This window comes from Rhinolophus hipposideros (genome assembly GCF_964194185.1).
Source record: "Rhinolophus hipposideros genome assembly, chromosome: 24".
NCBI lineage: Eukaryota > Metazoa > Chordata > Mammalia > Chiroptera > Rhinolophidae > Rhinolophus > Rhinolophus hipposideros.
In genome coordinates, this window is record NC_138070.1 from 25,270,270 (window position 1) to 25,287,950 (window position 17,681).

Below are 17,681 nucleotides of genomic sequence, written 5' to 3' on the forward strand. Positions count from 1 at the left end.
CTATGGCAGTGAATTTAATGACTCTGAATTGAAACTAATCAAACAGGGGATATAACCGGATCTGTCCAAGTTATTCCCGCTGTGACCACTCATACGAGCAACCTCTGCCTCAAACTATTTAGGAAACCCGGACCAAACTCCCATTATGGTTTCAAAGAGTTAGAACTCACTCTACAAATATTTGTACATCGAGGACCTCCAAACCCAAGGTCTCTGGAAAGGAAAAAATAGGGGTTGGGGGAGGGTCAGTCACCTTTCTTTCTGATTGTGCCTACTCCCCACGTCACAATAAACAAAGTAAGTGGCTGTCAATACGCTGGAATTTAACAAGACTCCGATTCCCGTGAAAAGAAGCGGGTTGTTATGGACTGTTCTGAGCGTTAATAAACCCAGCTGGATCTTAATAATTATTAGCTAGCATGTAAAGGAGGCAACGCAGGACCACTTAGGTAGGATGTAGGTGACGGGGTTACCATGCATAACAATGGTATTTCTCAAGACAGGAAAAATTCTGAAGGGAGCATCTTAAAGATCTAAGATCTAATGTACACAAGGTAGCTTATATATCTTCTAACACAGGGGTGTCCAAACCGCGGCCCGCGGGCCAACTGCGGCCCGCAATCCATTTTTCATTGGCCCGCAGCAAATTCCAAAAATATATTTAGTTTACTTAAATAAACCACGTGAGGCAATACGTACTTCACCTCGAGTGAGTGGCCTGGCTGTTTGTGTATTTTACCGCATTTGGCCCTTGGTGAAAAACGTGGAAAAAAGTTTGGACAGCCCTGTTCTAAAGGCTTCGAATCACATGTAAAGTGAGCGTTTCCTCAGTTATGACTGTGCCCTCCACAGCTCCCTCTACCCTACACTTACATAAAATAATCACTTCAGCTACATGCCACCCAAACGGCACCTGCACTACACCTGTCTTACAGTAAACCATTTGCTGTCGAACAACTCTTACTTTTCCTTGGCAGATATAAACACACACACACAAACACACACACATGCATATTCATATATATGTATAAGTTCATACAACACTCAGTTATCTTCTTTACTTGAGGATTCTTAGGGTTACTAAACTCAGTCACTATTTCTTCCTTCCTTAACCACTACATGGGATAATTACAATTCAATAATAACTAGACAATAATAATTATAACCTAATACTTAGTATTTATTGAAGGGTTTCTGTTGCCAGATACCATTCTAAGCACTTCACATATATCAACTCCTTGAATTCTCACATCAACCCTATGAAAAGGGCACCTACGAAGTGCGATCAAATAATACAGTGAATGTTTAAATAAAACATTTATTACCGTAAAAGACACATTGCCATTAATCCCCCTCAGAATACTTCCCCTTGCTTCAAACACCCTTATCCCATCGTTCTTTACACTTCCTGAGGCAGTTCTGGAAGTCCTCCTTCGTGAGTGTCTTTAGTTGCCCTGTCATGGCTGCCTCCACGTCCTGAATTGATTCAAAACATGTACCTTTCTTGATCATTTTGACTTTGGGGAAGAGCCAGCAGTCGCATGGTACCAGATCCGGTGAATAAAGTGAATGAGGACACACTGTACTGTTTCTATTTGTGAGAAATTGCTGTACCAGAACTGATGTGTGACACAGAGCGTTGCCATGGTGGAGGATGATTTACGGCACACTTTAAAACACACCTTCTCTCAACTGTAGCTCACACCCAACTGACTGCACCGAACAAGTTGAACTTGTCACACACTTACTAAGGTTCAATGCACCACTTCACATATTGAATATCCCTGCCTTTCCATTGGATGGCACCTGGCGTAGCAGTCACCATATTTTTGTGATCACAGTGGAAAGGCTCCGTGTCACACATCGCTTCTGATATATGGCAACTTCTGTCAAGTAACCTTACAGTGTGTCCTCACCCACCTTATTCACCGGATTTGGCACTGTGCAACTGCTGGCTCTTCCCCCAAATCAAATGATCATGAAAGGAAAACATTTTAAATCGGTTCAGGACATCAAGGCAGCCATGACAGCACAACTAAAGACACTCATGAAACAGGACTTCCAGAACTGCTTCAGAAAGAGGCGAGAATGATGGGATAAGTGTGCTCAAAGCAAGGGAGAGTATTTTGAGGGGGATTAATGGCTTTGTGTCTTTTACTGTAATTATTTTTCTTAAGCATTCACTGTATTTTTTGATCACACCATGTACACTACACCTGTTACAGATGAGGAAACATGCACAGACCAAGTACAGTAAGTCGCCCCTGGGTACAAAACTCCTAGGTGGCAGAGCCAGGATTCTAACACAGCCTAGTGTTTAACCTCCACCTCTGGCATTCATGGAGTAGCACAGACTATAAAAAGAGTTCCTGGCCTTCCCGTCTTCTCTTCCCATCTCCAGCCTCATCCAGAGCTAGGGTCCTTGCGTGCATGCAAATGGAAAGACCAGTGCACACATCAACCCTCTCGGTACTTCACCACCACTTCTCTGCAAAGGACCATCCCTTGGCCACTGCTCTGGTTTAAGGGCACCTGCACACTTGGGGGGCCACACTCAGGGAAAAAAGCTGTGTGGAACCAGACTGTAAACTAACTAAAGCAGGGACTTCCGAAGCCCTGGACCTGTTATATAGAAGGAGGCACGTGGGCTCCAGGCTCCAGGTAAACACATAGACCCCATGGACTCTGACCTGTGGTACCTAAACACCCTCACAGAAGAGAGCCCCATGAAGCTCTCCAAAGCAGAGGCCCAGGGCAGGGACCTCAGTTACCAAAACTAAGGGTGGCACGGCTCTGTGACACTGACTCTCACATGACAAATATGGTGACAATCTCCACTCAACTGACTACTTGACGGGAACACTGCTCTAAATGCCCACTGATGTAAGGTTTGAATTTGAATTAAGTCAAAATTGAATTAATTTTAATAATATTGCTATTGTATTGCCAGTACTTCAAAAATTATATAAAGTTTTTGTCATCATCACCGAAAATTAATAAAATGTACAAGATTAATATTATTCATCCCATTAAAAAAATAATTGAGTAAGATGGAGAAATGCACACACAGGTATTGTTCGATGGTACCATGACTCTTACTTCCTCAATGAAAGCCAACCCTGTACCCTGTGGATACTGTACCTATCAAGGGCTCACCTGAAAAATCTCTGCAACAATATTTTCAGTAGCTTAGAAAACCAAACGCATTAACTACAAAAAGGGGCCAGACCTTGCGCTTCCTCCCAAATGAGAGCTTTTTTATGACAAATGCAAGCTTAGCAAATCCATCAGAAACGGAGACCAAGGTTTGTTCCCTTCGTACTAAAGCCAAATACCAAAACCTACAGTTCTACATGTCACTGCATTAGGGAAAAAATATCTTTAGAGATTGCTGGATTCATTAAAATAATACTTCAAAGCACTGTGGCCCCTATTATCAAAGAAAACTAATTCATCTAAAAAAAAAAACCAAACAGAAACAATGAAAGGCAACTCACCAACGGTGAGGACTGCCTCGGACTTCGTGCTACCATGCTCACTAGCAGCTTCGCAGGTGTACTTCCCAGCATGCTCCAGAGTGACAGCCTGGATGTACAGAGAGCTGGAGCCAGCTCGGGACACAACAAAGTAGACAGGCTCCAGGTCAAAGCCCCCAGGTCTTGGTGAGTGTGATTTTCGGGATTTAGATCTAAGGAGTTGGGATGGATGGCTGGTTATCAATCCACGTCTGTCATACCAACGGATGACTGGAACTGGTACTCCAGTGGCATTGCAGGACAAAGTAACAAAGTCTCCTTCTACCACCTTGGTACTTGCTGGCGCTGTAACTATAACTGGCTTGAGTCCACCGTCTGTTAAAAAAGTAATTCACATACAGAAAATTAAGAACATTGGTTTCTACAAGGCAAAATGATTTCATCCCATTGTGTAAATGTTCTCCATGTCATGTGCAAGTAGCAGTCTTAGAAACATCTTTTATACGTGCGTTTCTAAGCAACGCTTTACATGCAGCACTGTGGAGAACACATTCATACACTGAGATAGCAGTGTTGGCAATGTCACATGCAAGTAGTGATACGGTCATGATAGTAACGATTAGAACAAAGACAACTCCCTTCTTGTTAGTGCCCTTCTCACCTCACACCAAGGAAAACTGTCAATAAAAAGTAGAATTGTTCATAGCTGTGGGCTCCTAACCTTTCCTACACAGACTTTCTGTCCTCCAGAAAGGAATGTATATAATCTGTTGAAAGCTCTCCAATAGGTGTCCTATACACATTTGACCACTGTAAATATAGAACATGTGAAGCCAAAATCTCAGACTTTAACATGAAAAAGGTGTAAAGGAGTAAAAAACTAAATAATATTCCTTCATGAAAATAGTAAATTCTAGGGTGGAGGAGGTGGGGGCCGGGGTGGGGGGGAATCTGACTATAAAAATTCCTGGGCGAAAAACCTGTCCTGAACAAAAGTTGATAAACCTATTTCCTACAATATACATGAACAACATTTTTGTTTCTGAACTAACTCTTTGCTTTTGATCCCAGGTATTCTCTGGGGCTATTTTTTTAAGTATGCCCACAATGGAATATTGATGACAAATAACATTTTCTCCAACATATTTTTCTTTCTCCAGTCCTACTTCCTACGTTTGATAAAACAAACCAACACTTGGTGTTATCAGATTTCTGAATTTTGCCAATCTCTTAAGTGTTAAATGCTATTTCACTGGTCATAACCTACATTTATTTCCCTGAGTACTAATAAGGTTGAACATCTTTTCACATGTTTATGTGTCACTCATATTTTTCCTCCTTTGTGAAACGCCTTTTGTCCATTTTTCTATTGGATCATTTATCTTTTTTGTAATGGTTCAGAGTTCTTTGTATACCTGTATACCAGATACTGTTCTTTTGTTACTTATATGTGTTACTAGTATTTCTCCCTGTTTATTGTTTTTCTTTTCATTTTAATGGTATCTTTTAATAATGAGAATGTTTTAATTTCAGTGTAGTCATATCAATCTTTTTTAAAATTAGCCTACACTGTCTTACTAAAAAATGTTACCCAGATCATACAGATATTCTCCTGTATTTCCTTCAAAACTTTGCCATTTTGCTTTTCTGTGTAGGTCTTTAATCCACTAGGAATTTGTCTTTGTATACACTGAGTTAGAGATTTACTTTCTTCTTCTTCTCCACTTGATATCACTTGATATCTCACATTAAACTTGCCATGGATATCCTTCCCTAGGTGATTTGCAATGCCACTTAGTCAAGTCGTTCAGTACAACTGTCCTTTAAGCAGTCTCTGTCTTGTTCCAAGACTCTATTTGTTCTTGCACCAACACAAAACTGCCTTAATGATTACAAATTTTTGTATATGTTCTAATATCTGGTAAAGTATGTCCCTGTTGCGTACCACACGACGAGAGTTGTGGGGAGCGAGGAGGGCAGCACAGGGTTAAGAAAAGACAGTAGCCATGAATAGATTATAAACAGGGCCAAGGGACCCCCCAGTCTCAAGGACTGTAGACCCCAAATCGGGCCTATGCGTTAGCTGTTGTTAGGTGGGGAAGCAAAGGAGATAAAGCTTGTCAATCTCAAGATCTGTGAATCCCACACATCATAATAGGAAACTGATTCAAGCCAGTCACCCTTGCCTGCAGGCAGCAGAACCCTTAGTCTCAGGATGTTTGTACTTCCCCAAGGGACAAAACCTATATGCATATGAACAGATGGAGAGCACATCATTGAATCACTTCCCTTGCAGGTTTTGGGAAGGAATGCAGCCATAAAGGCAGGTTTTCCTTAGCCTGGGGAAGGTGGGGGGCTGTGCCCACCTATAGGAACCCCGAGGATTCTCCTGTTGGTCCCCACTCGACTGCACCTGGCTTGAGTTGTCCCCTCCATAGGGAATCTTACTTGTCATTGGCTGACCAGCCATCTTTTGGGGGCCAAACAGGGAGACACGAGGTGCAAACACAAAGGTGAAGCAAGGTCCCTGAAAGAATCTGCTCACAGACTCTCCTTTCTTTGGGGGCAGGTACAAGGAGACAGACGGGTAGACTGCTGTGTGGCCACATGTCCCCCACATGCTTTTTCTTCTTTTAGAGTGTCTTATCTATTTTCAGGCCTTTGCTCATTCATATGAATTTTAGAATCAGTCTGTCTCATTCATAAAAATTTTAGAATCAGTCTGTCAAGGTCCTCAAAATATTTTTAATAGAATTTTAATCGAAATTACATGAATCTAGAGAAAGATTTTCAAAAGATCTGACAACAGCATATTAACAAATTTTGGTATCCATGAACTAGTATATTTTTCTATGTACGTGGGTTTTTTTAATGTTGCTAATATAAAGGTGACTTTTAAATTCTACTTTGTTGCTGGTTGTAATGGTTAAATTTATGCGTCAACCTGACTAGGTAAAGTGATGCCCAGGTAACTGGGTGTGTCTGTGAGGGTGCTCCTGGAAAAGATTAGCATTTAAATTGGCGAATTGCATATAGCAATGGCCCGCCCCAAAGTGGGTGGGCACCATCCAATCTCTTGAGGGCCCAGTAGAACAAAATAGAGGAGGAAGGGCAAATTTTATCTTTGCTTGAACTGAGCCATCCGTCTTCTCCTGTCCTTGGACATTGAACATTAGCGCTCCTGGTTCTCGGGTTTTTGGACTTAGGTCCAAACTTACACCATTAGCACACCCTTCCCCCAACTGAATTACACCATCGGCTTTCCTCCTCCAGTTTACAGAGGACAGACCATGGAACTTCATGACCACCATAACTGAGCCAATTCCTATACCAAATTTCCCTTATGTATATTTTATATATTCTGTTGGTTTTGTTTCTCTGGAGAAACCTGGCTAATACATAGGTATACAGAAAGGCAACAAATTTTTGGGTTTTGGTCTTCATCCAGCCATTTGCTAAATGCTCTTATTATTTCTGATAATTTGCTAGCAAACGATTGAAGATTATCCATGTCGACAATCATAGTAGCTGTAAATTAATAACAATTTGGTATTTTTTTTTCTTATCCTTACATTATTTTATTTCTTTCTCTTGTTGTTCTGTGCTGGTTTAGAATCTCCAGTATGATGATAAATGAAAAGTTTTAAAGGGAATGCTTCTAACATTTCACCGTTAAAAGTGATGTCTCCTATAAGTTTTTGTTAGACACTCTTTATCAAGTTAAGAAAGTTCCCCTCTATTTCTATTTTTCTAAGTGTCTAACATGGATACTGAATTATGACAAATGTTTTCCTGCTTCTATTGAGATATTTATTGTTTTTCTTCTTTATTCAAGAAATAGAATGAATGACACTTTAAATTTTCTGATTGATTCCTGGGATAACTCCTTAGTCAAGATGTATTTCCTCTTCAATATATTGATTGCTTGTTAATAGTTTACCTAGGATTTTTGCATCTATGTTCATAAAAGAGACTGGTTTTCGATTTTCCTTTCTCATACCATTTTTTGGTGATTTTGGAATCAAAATTATACCAACTAGAGTTTCCATTGTTTTTCTTTTCACTGGAAGAGTCTGTGTCATATTTGGAATGGTCTGTTACTTTTTATTTCTTTAAGTCAGCCTTACTAAGTTACAGTTCTCTAACAATTTGTCCATTTCTGTCTACATATGTAAACTACTGGCATTAAGTTTATCACAGTCTTACTATTTTTAATCTCTACAAGACTTGGACTTTTTACTCCTAATGTTGTTTATTAGTATTTTGCCAAAGATTTTTCCATTTTATTAGACTTGACAAAGAACCAACTTGTATCTTTACAGGCATGCCTCGGAGGTACTGTGGGCTCGGTCACAGATCACCACAATAAAGCAAGTCGTGATCTTTTCCTGGTGGAGGGTCTTACCTTCAATTTGTGGGAAAAACACAACATTTGTTCAGTAAAGCGAAGTGCAATAAAACGAGACACGCCTGTACTGAGCCTCTCTATTTTATCTTCATTTTCTATTTATTTGATCTCTGCCCTGATCTTATTATCTCCTTTCTTCTGCTTTCTTAAAATCTATTCTATTGTTTTACTTAGATCACTAATTTTCAGTCTTATTAATTTTCTTTTATAAGCATTTAGGCTATAAATTGCCTCGTAAGTTCCATTTTTGCTATATTCCACACAATTTGATCTGTGGCAATTTCATTATCATTCAAAGTATTTTAAATTTCCATTATGACATTTTTGATCCAGCTATTGAGAAGCATAATTTTAAATTTCCAAATACATGCTGATTAAAAAATATTTTTGTAATTAACTTCTAAATGAATTGCACCAAGGTCAGAGAACTGATTTGTATCATACTGATTCTTTGAAATTTGAAGTATTTATAACTTGTAGACAAAAGATTACCTTTCCTACTATATAAAGAACTATCAATCAATAAGAAAACAACAAACCTAATTTTTAAAATGGACAAGACAATGAACAATGAATACACAGGAGATCAAGTTCAAATGGCTCCTAGACACATGAAAAGAGTCCCAACTTCACTCATAATAAAATATAGATCAAAAGGTACTTTTTTTTTAACCTATCAGACTAGCAGATATTTAAAAAAAAATTGACAATACTCCGCCTTGGTGAGGATATGAGGAAACGGGCAGTGACACATTGCTGGTGGGAATGTAAACTGGTAACAGTTTTGGAGAGCAACTCAGTGATCAAAATTACCAATGCATATATGCTTTTATTGAGCAAGTTCATTTCTAGGGACTTATTTTACAGATATTCACACACGTGCCAAATAATCTATGTAGAAGGACATCATTGTGGAGCTCCTTATAAAAGCAAAACATTAGAAACAGCCATCACTAAGGTACTGGTCAAATCATTACAACTCTATAATGGAATATTAATAAGCAGCCATTTTTATAAAGGAATGAAAATACTCTTTAATGTGCCATAGGTAAAGGTATCCAAGAGATATGTTAAGTGAAAAATTCAAGGTAAAAAAATGGTACCACTATGTAAAAAAAAAGACATTGTTATTAAACACATACACACATATGTTGTGTGTAACTGTATGTACATACAAGAATATTCAAAACATTGATACAACTCATTAGTTCTAGAGAAATCTGCTGGCTAGGGAACAGAAGTGAGAGCCTTTTACCACGTACCTTTTAAACTATATTGTATTTATTGAAAAATATTTTTCAAAATGATTTAAAGAGCTTGATTAAATAAAGCTGCCTCTTCATGGAAATCCCTACCTGCAACTAGAAAGGACCATGAAACATGAACACAGTTCTGTTATGGTGAGAGGATCATTCCCTTTAAATTTTAACCTCAACAAAAGCCTATCTATTAACTAAAATTTACTATAATTGCATGGCCTACCTTTTTCAATTTCAAGTCTCCCAGTAGACTGCATAAATCCAATCCCATTATCTGCTACACACTGATACAGCCCAGAGTCTTCTATGGTAACACCAGTGATTTTCAATCCAGTTCCTGCAGTTAGATGTCGTGGGGAAGGGTAAACAGGCTGTGCATTATGAAACCAGGTACAGTTGGGGGCTGGGTTCCCATGAACCTCGCAAGTAAATTGTACTGTGGCACCCAGAGACACTGTCTGATCCTGCAGTCCTTTAGAAATTGAAGCATGTTCTGAAAACAAAACATATATTATCACATGAGTCATGTAAAATCTTCTCTCTGCCAGTAACTAGTTAAAACCAAATTGTATTGTTTACTCACATTCTCCCATCTGCTATGGTCAAGAAAAAATTAGAAATGCATTTTAACTTTCCTCTAATAGGGTAAACCATATGTTACTAATATGTTATAATCTCTTTTTAATAGATCTCCCAACCTACTTGACTCCCTCAACGCACACACAAATACATACATGCACACACACACACACACACACACACACACAGAGTTTTTAATCTTGGGCTTCTCTTAGCATTAGTTTCAGGTTACTTGTTTGAAATAAAGTAATAGTTTCCCGGATTTCACACTAAACAAGAGCCAAAACAGAAGAATGCTTATTCAGAAGTTAAATTCTTTTTATGGTCAGTTTTGAGGTTACGTGTATACTGGGCAAACTTCCTTTAATATCCATCAAGTGAGCTTTTCCCAAGACAAAGCACATCATTTATCGACGTTTATAACATATGCCCAAATTAAATGATTATGCATATTAATCTAGTCCTAATGATCATTAAACTTTAAAGCCCACTTGCCATACACTTACATTAATTCTAGTGTAACCTACATCAGGCCCTTATTGCAATTAACATAAGCAGGCTTACAAAAACTGTTAACAATGAAACCACTTACTACCTATTTTTTTCTGGTTTTCATGAAAACCTGGTTTGAGAAAGGAAAACACTTTCTGGCGCTGCACATGATACTGAGATAGGTAGCTGGAAGAAAAGAAAGGAACAGCTTAGAGCTAGAGAGTATACAGAGAAATGTGAAAATAATGCAGATTTTGTGCGCCAGGTATAGTGAAAGCATTCCAAAAGGAAAAAAATAAAATAAAATAGATTTCTTTCTGAGGTGATATTTTCTAGTCAGTACTCTGCCTTAGTTACTACTTACTACTGGATACTACACCTGATACAGCTCGGAATCTTCTATCCTACCGAATTCCAGTCTTTCCTCCGTGTCATTTAAGGAAGAGCAAGCAAGCTCTGCACTACATAACCAGGTTGGGGTGAGGGTCCCAAGAACGTCCAGATGAAATGCTCCGTGACACCTAGAAATACTGCCTAATTCAGCAGTCCTTTAGGAAAATGAAGCTTGCTCTGTCTACTGGTGTAGATATTCCTAGTCTATTTCATTCACACTTCACAAACAGATCTTCCATTCAAACATCAGTTAGACCAGAAAAATAGCCTGACCTTAAAACAATGTGATAAGTGCCATCTTACCAAGTACATTAACCATGTAAGTGACGTGTTTTATGTCTCCAGACTTGCTTCCCACCATACACGAGTAGTTCCCAGAGTCCACTGGCTCGATGCTATCTGTGGCAAGATGAGAATACAGCCTCCTCCAATTGCTTCCCGCCATGGCGTCCTGACCATCCTTCAGCCAGTGCACTTGAGAAGCTGGGACCCCGCTCACTACACACTCCAGGGTTACAGGGCTCTGAGAAAGCACAGCTAATGCCTGTGAAAGGGTGGGGTGGAGAATGTGAAAATCATCTGAAGAAGGGGCTGGGGAAAAAAAGAAAACAAACAATTACCATTAAGTTTTCAAGACCAAGCGCTTCCTTAGCAAATTTGTGAGCTTGTCCACCTTCCCATTTATTCTTCTTTACACTACAAGGTCCTATGGGGCAGCTAAATCATTTTTAGTTGAGAATTAAAATTAAATGAGTTGGTGATCCTTTAGGCTACATCCGAATTAGCAGTTTAGAAATGGAGAATTCTCAACAAGACCAGGAACTACCACTTGATTGAGCTTTGGCGATTGGTGCCACCTCGACTCAACTACCATAATCTAAAACTCAGCTTATAATTTATCAATCTGAAAGAGAACAGATACATGTTTTTTTCATAATTCAGTTAGCCACCCACTTGGTCACCACTGATATAAAGTTCTATTTTCTCTATAATTTCTTTTTATTTGAGCAAAGGGCAATTTTCCATATGTATTCCAATATGTGATCTTAACCAAAATTCTCCGCTAAAGAATCATTACATTTTTAAAACCTGTACAGTACTATTCTATAGTACATGTATTTAATTTTTATAATACTAATTTCTTATGCTAAAAAGGATCTAGAAAAAAACTCAACTCTCAACTTTCTATGAGGAATGCTTGTGAGGACGCCTCGTTACCATTATCCTCCCAAATACTTACGACTCACAAGGAGCTTTCGGCCAATGGGTTCGACTTTTAATTCATGTGTGACAGGATTAAAGGCTGCACATTTATATGACCCCTTGTCCTCTAAGGATACATTCAAAATCTGAAGATTTCCTGATGGAAGGATTAAGTAATTCTCTGAGGAAGGAAGAGAACACAGTTAGGCCTCTCTCTTTATGAAAGACACCCATTAAAACTAATCAAGGTTGATAGTTATGCTTTAAAGTTAGACATAAGACCAGCAGCTAATGAACAATTGGAGAAAATTCATTAAACGAAGGAAAGGGAAAGTCAAGGCAAAAAACGTCAATTGTACTAGATTAACAAAATCAAGCCCTTCAGAAACAATTGACAACAGATACACTGGCTGGGTACACTGAAAGCTGGAGAAGCACATTTAGACGAAGGTACAATAACCAGAGCTTCCACCTGGGACAAACCCACACCTATAGCACTGGTCATCCAGCATTCAGTTATGTCTGTTCATTCATTTTTTTTTTCTTCTCAACAAGAGATAAGCAATGAAGACAGCAGAAAAAAGCCCTGCACTCATGCAGCTGACATTCCAGTGCGGAGAGTAGGGGTGGCAGACAAAGGGGTAAATAACAAACCAAACAAAAATATTTGTAACACAATGCTATAGGGGGAGAAAAGAAAAAACAAGAAACTGAATACAGGGGACAGACAGTAATAGGGCGTATTATTTTAGAAAGGGCCCTAAGGTCAGTCTTCTCAGAAGAAGGTCCATCTGAGTAGAGACCTGAATGAGTCCAGGGGGTGAGCCCCGGGAGTATGAAATATAATCATTTCTACAGTGTAACCATTTGTTCTAGTATTTTCCACTTGACTTCTGTGAGTGGAGACAATGCATCTTATGTATTTTTGTATCCACAGTCCCCAGCACACAGAGCTTAATAGTTGACTGTTTAATGAACATTTGACCTGTGGGTGCCAATGGCTTTTCATAAAAACTCTCACCTGTGGAATGTCTCAGCCACTTTCCTCGGATTTTATAGCGCACCTCAGCTTTAGGGTTACTATCTGGTACCTTGCAGCCAATAAAACCAGTACTTTTTTCTTCTGCTGTAATAACATGCTTTGTTGATGAACCAAAATCACCAAGAACTAAAATAAATAAATAAATAGATAAGTAAATAAATGTAAATTCGAACTCTCTTTCCCAAAGGAAATTTAAAAACTAGAAACAGCATCTGCAACACGGCCCTTTGTGGCAGCCAATCCCAGTTCATAGCGGAGCACGATCTTTTTATCTCAGAAAGGAGTGGGGGTTGAGGTGCATGGTAGAGGGCTGGAGCTAAGTCATGACACCCCTTTCCAGAAGACTACAAAAAAGGAAACTGCTCTTGAAGCATTAGGGAGAACTACCGCGTTTCCCCGAAAATAAGACCTAACTGGAAAATAAGCCCTAGCAAGATTTTTCAGGATGACATCCCCTGAACATAAGTCCTAATGCATCTTTTGGAGCAAAAATTAATATAAGACCCAGTCTTATTTTGGGGGAAACACGGTATAAAGCATAATTGCTCCCATTTTGTGGAGATCAATCCTTTTCAATCCAGCTCCTCATCAAAACTGACTTTCCCTATGTATCATCATTCTGTGTGTAGCTACTCATATTGCAATAAAATGGTTTATAGGCGTGAACCAAAGACATCGAAAAACAAAGCCATATATCGTTTGAATTATCTGAATAGACTAACTTAGTTCCTCTCAGGTTAAGTTTACTACAGATGGAGCCTGCGTGGAAAGGCTCTATTATCTCCAAAGCTGAAAGCATTCAGCCTGCCGCTAGGAATTCAGCCCTCCAGTTGTGTGTTTTGGAGCTGTCCATGGGTCACAGCTGTACAAAAACATTTACTCTTCTCAGTTATGACAAACTCACTACTGCTGGGGAATACAGATTTGTTCTGTAAATAGGGGTGCCCTTGCAAAGACGTTTTCCATTACTGGAAGCCATCACCATTTGAAAGGCAGATGGCTCAAACATACTAAGAACACCACGCATTCCAGATTTTCCCTAAATTCAATACTCCACATTCCTTTCTTTACAGTCAGTTATTATTTTCCTGTTTCTTTAGCCTGGTTTCAATTAAATAAATTAATATCACTCAGTAATCAAGGCAAATAAAACAATTAGACATGAAAGATAAAGAACTGCATAAAATAACTGAGTGTTACAGTAGACAATAGCTTTTTTGTTGCTGCTCATATTAAGGACTTTCAAATACTCACAAAGAAATTCAGAATTCACATTAGAAAACTGTCCTAACTGTGAAAAAAATCACTTCCATACCCTCATTAGAGATGAAGGCACTTGGCTAGGCACACAGAGGTTCAAGTACATTTCCCCAAGTTAAACACATAGCAAGAGTCAAGGCTGGGATGTCTTCCTCCAAAACCCATGCTCTTTCCACTATTCAAAAATGCAAGTACCAACAGTGATTTCAGGGAAAACCATAAACAACAGAACAAAATTAAACTCACCTGCAGTGGATATTGTTGCAGGGCTACTCACAATTGCACCGATGCTATTGTTGGCAATGCATTGGTAGTAACCCGAAAGGGAGGGGGTAAGAGAAAGAATAGTCAAAGTCCCCCGATGAATCTTAATCTGTTCCAAGTTTCTATCCAATCGTTGTCCATTGTGCAGCCATGTGATATGAGCGGTCACGGGTTTAGCAGAACAATGGAGGACTACAGGCCCACCAAGTTTCTGGACAGCAGACAGTGGCTCAGAAATAAAATAAGGTGCCAAGTCTACAAAGGAACATTTCCCATGTACCAAGGGCGGGAAGAATGGGAGAGAAGAGGAAAGACAAAGGAGAGTACATTAAATACATTTCATCTGAATCTATATGACTAAATGCAATCCCTTCATCTATGAATGTTATGGTTCTTACGGCTTGCAAAAGTTCTAGGAGGTCTTATAAGCCCATTTTTGGAAGAAAAAGGCAGCAACATGTTAACCTGGGCCTTGACAATTAGGATAGAATAGATGAGAATCCTTATGATATAACTCAAACAAATGAGAAATGGCAAACTGCTCTTTTAACGAAGCAGCTTTTAAGAAATGGAAGTTAAAAATCTGAAAAAGTAGAGATGACTTTCAAAATAAAAAATATTCTCTCCCATATTACCAACAGGATTTGCCTTTAAGAGCAAGTTATTTTACAAATAAGGCTATGGTATTTCTACTTCCCTTTAATATAAAATAATGTTCAACTTTTAAGAAAGCAGAAGTAGAAAGTTAGAAAGCCACACAGAACTACAAAGTCTGTCCTTTTGTGTATATTAGGCTAAATAGAGTATCACTCTTACTATTTTATTTGGTTTTTGGAATAGTTTCATTTCTTATGTCGAGTCCTCCAGGAACTTGGGAAGGAGGGTTCTTGCACTTAAGTATCAAAACAGAGCCCTCACTTCCATCCAAAAAAGAGGGCGGAGAACAGGAATGCTGTTAATATGCCAGAATAAAATACTTTTTTAGAAAAACCAATAAATTATTAAATCTATTTTTACAGGTATTTTATTAGGAATGAAGATTAAGGGAAATGCTTGACTAAATCTGACAAAAAGAGAAATAAAGCCATTAAATCAATTCTTCCCTTACTGAGTATAATATAGTTATACTGTATTTTCAACAGAGAAAATAAATACATATTACTTAACGAATAAACATCACTGGACTTGTATATACTTATATATAAATTTTTACCCAAATCTAAAATAAAAAGAAATGCATGTGGGCCATGGATTAGGGTCAGGCTTATATACACATTTAACAATAAACACATTTAAGCTTTTCAGTAGCACAAAGAGTTAGATGATAAATTAGGCAAGGTCATGAGAGACCTGGGATTTGAACCAAGTTCTCGCACTCCAAGTTGAGTGCTGTCACATGCTGACTCTAAAATGTCTCTTTGGTGGTATGTAGTCAGCATTTTATTCCTGTTATAATTTCCAAATTCAGAAATTTGAAACACATCATCTTACTGAAAAAAGCACAATCAGAAAATATTTATTTTTAAGGCAACAAAAGGAATACATTACAAGGACAACGATGGGAAAGCCTGCTAATGCACAAGAGGCACTACTAAGATATCCCAAATTAATCAGTTTCAAAATCATTCAGCTGGTCAAACAATCTTACACGTCTTCAGAAACCATAACCACCCGCAAAATATTGAAGTCTAAGTTTGTTTCTTATAAGACTAAGATGAGGGAAAGCTTCAGCGGAAACACTACTATTCTTCGCCTCTTACCTGAACTCACAGAAGAGCACAGAATCCAAAGAGTCACAAACAGCAGTGTCTGTAAGGGTCCAGAATGTGGCTGCATAGCGCCAGATTACAGAAGAGGGCAGGACAGACTTCCAGAGCAAAACCCAGGCCTCGGCTCACTAAAAGATATTCAAAGAAAAGAAAACCTAAATCACAAAAACAGTGGAACTCTTTCATCTGAGTGGCCAGTAGAGCTGTGAGCGTGATGGCTGCCATCTATGCTGAAAACTCTGGACAGAGTGCGTCAAATACAAGGCACTTAATGATCCATATTTTCCCAATTCACAAACTAATCTCTAGACACTAAGTTACAGTTAGAAGTTTTGCTCCTTCTTCCAAGGTATGAGAATGCCTCTTATAACCAAATCCATCATTCCAAATGAATACATTTAACAGACTGTAGTGCATTTGTTTGTACAGCCCACAAGCATCTGCGACACAACACAAAATGCATTCTTTCTCTACATTCCTTAAAACAGAAACAGTAACAAAAACAACAAAATAATAGCTAATTTATAGTGCTTAGTATGTGCCAGACACCATTTCAGCGCTTTTAATATATTAACTTCATCTTCACAACAATCCCATGAGATAGGGACTACTGGTTTTCTTCCCTTTTTTCAGATGGGGGATGCAGGCTCATGGATTGGTCAAACAGCGAGTACCAAATGCAGGCCTGTGTTGGGACGGAGCTTGTGGGCTCCGCATGTGGGCAGAACATCCAAAGACCACTGTGTGGTGAGAGAGGGATGTACCAGAAAAAGAGCACAGAGGAAAGCTGGGCCAGATGCTACCCAGCTTCGAAAGCCATGCTAAAGATTTTGGAATTGGGTGAAAAGGTGAAAGGAAGTACAACTTGCTAGTTATGAAAATAGTCATGGGGATGTAAAGTACAGCACAGACAATATAGTCAATAATAGCGTAATAACTATATATGGTATCAGATGGGTCCTAGACTTAATGGCGTGATCACTTCATAAGGTATATAAATGTCTAATCGCTATGTTATACACCTAATACTGTATGTCCAATACTGTATGTCCACTCTAATTAAAAAAATAAATTTAAAAAAAGATTTTGGAATTTATTCTCAATGTAATAGCAAGTCCTTAGAGGACTTAGAGAAAGCGAGTGATGGAATGTCATTTGTGCTTTAAAAAGATTACTGGCTGGTGGGGACTGTACTGAAGTACAGTGGGAATAGAAGGGGTGGGGTGGGAATGGAAGAGGGAGACCAAGTCGAGGTAGTGTAATCACTCAGGAGACAGAGGAGCACATGCTGGCTTAGACCAGGGAGTCAACAGTGGAGGTGGTGAAAATAAACTGAATTCAGACCATATTCTAAAGTGAGAACCAACAAAATTTGCCGAAGGCTGGAATATAGATTGTGAGATAAAGAGATGTGTTAAGGATAACTTAAGTTTTGGTGGAGCAGGATAAATGATACCTGTGTTTACCGAAACAGGGAAGACTGAAGAGAGGGAGACACTAAAGAGGAGGTAAACTGCTGTTTTGGCCAAGGTAAAT

The 17,681-nt window shown here is 38.8% G+C and overlaps 1 protein-coding gene across 3 annotated transcripts in view; it reads right to left on the bottom strand.

The window, feature by feature from the left end:
• The window catches only part of CDON (cell adhesion associated, oncogene regulated), a 94,894-nt gene that overhangs the window by 45,758 nt on the left and 31,455 nt on the right, over positions 1–17,681 (bottom strand). For all 3 annotated transcript variants that reach the window (XM_081037765.1, XM_081037764.1, XM_081037763.1), the window contains exons 2-8: positions 16,137–16,273; positions 14,359–14,631; positions 12,832–12,978; positions 11,848–11,991; positions 10,911–11,198; positions 9,367–9,636; positions 3,498–3,851 (exon numbers count right to left, since the gene is read on the bottom strand). In XM_081037765.1, the coding sequence (XP_080893891.1) occupies positions 3,498–3,851; positions 9,367–9,636; positions 10,911–11,198; positions 11,848–11,991; positions 12,832–12,978; positions 14,359–14,631; positions 16,137–16,212 (1,552 nt within the window). In that variant the 5' untranslated portion in view covers positions 16,213–16,273. The remainder of the gene's footprint in view (positions 1–3,497; positions 3,852–9,366; positions 9,637–10,910; positions 11,199–11,847; positions 11,992–12,831; positions 12,979–14,358; positions 14,632–16,136; positions 16,274–17,681) is intronic.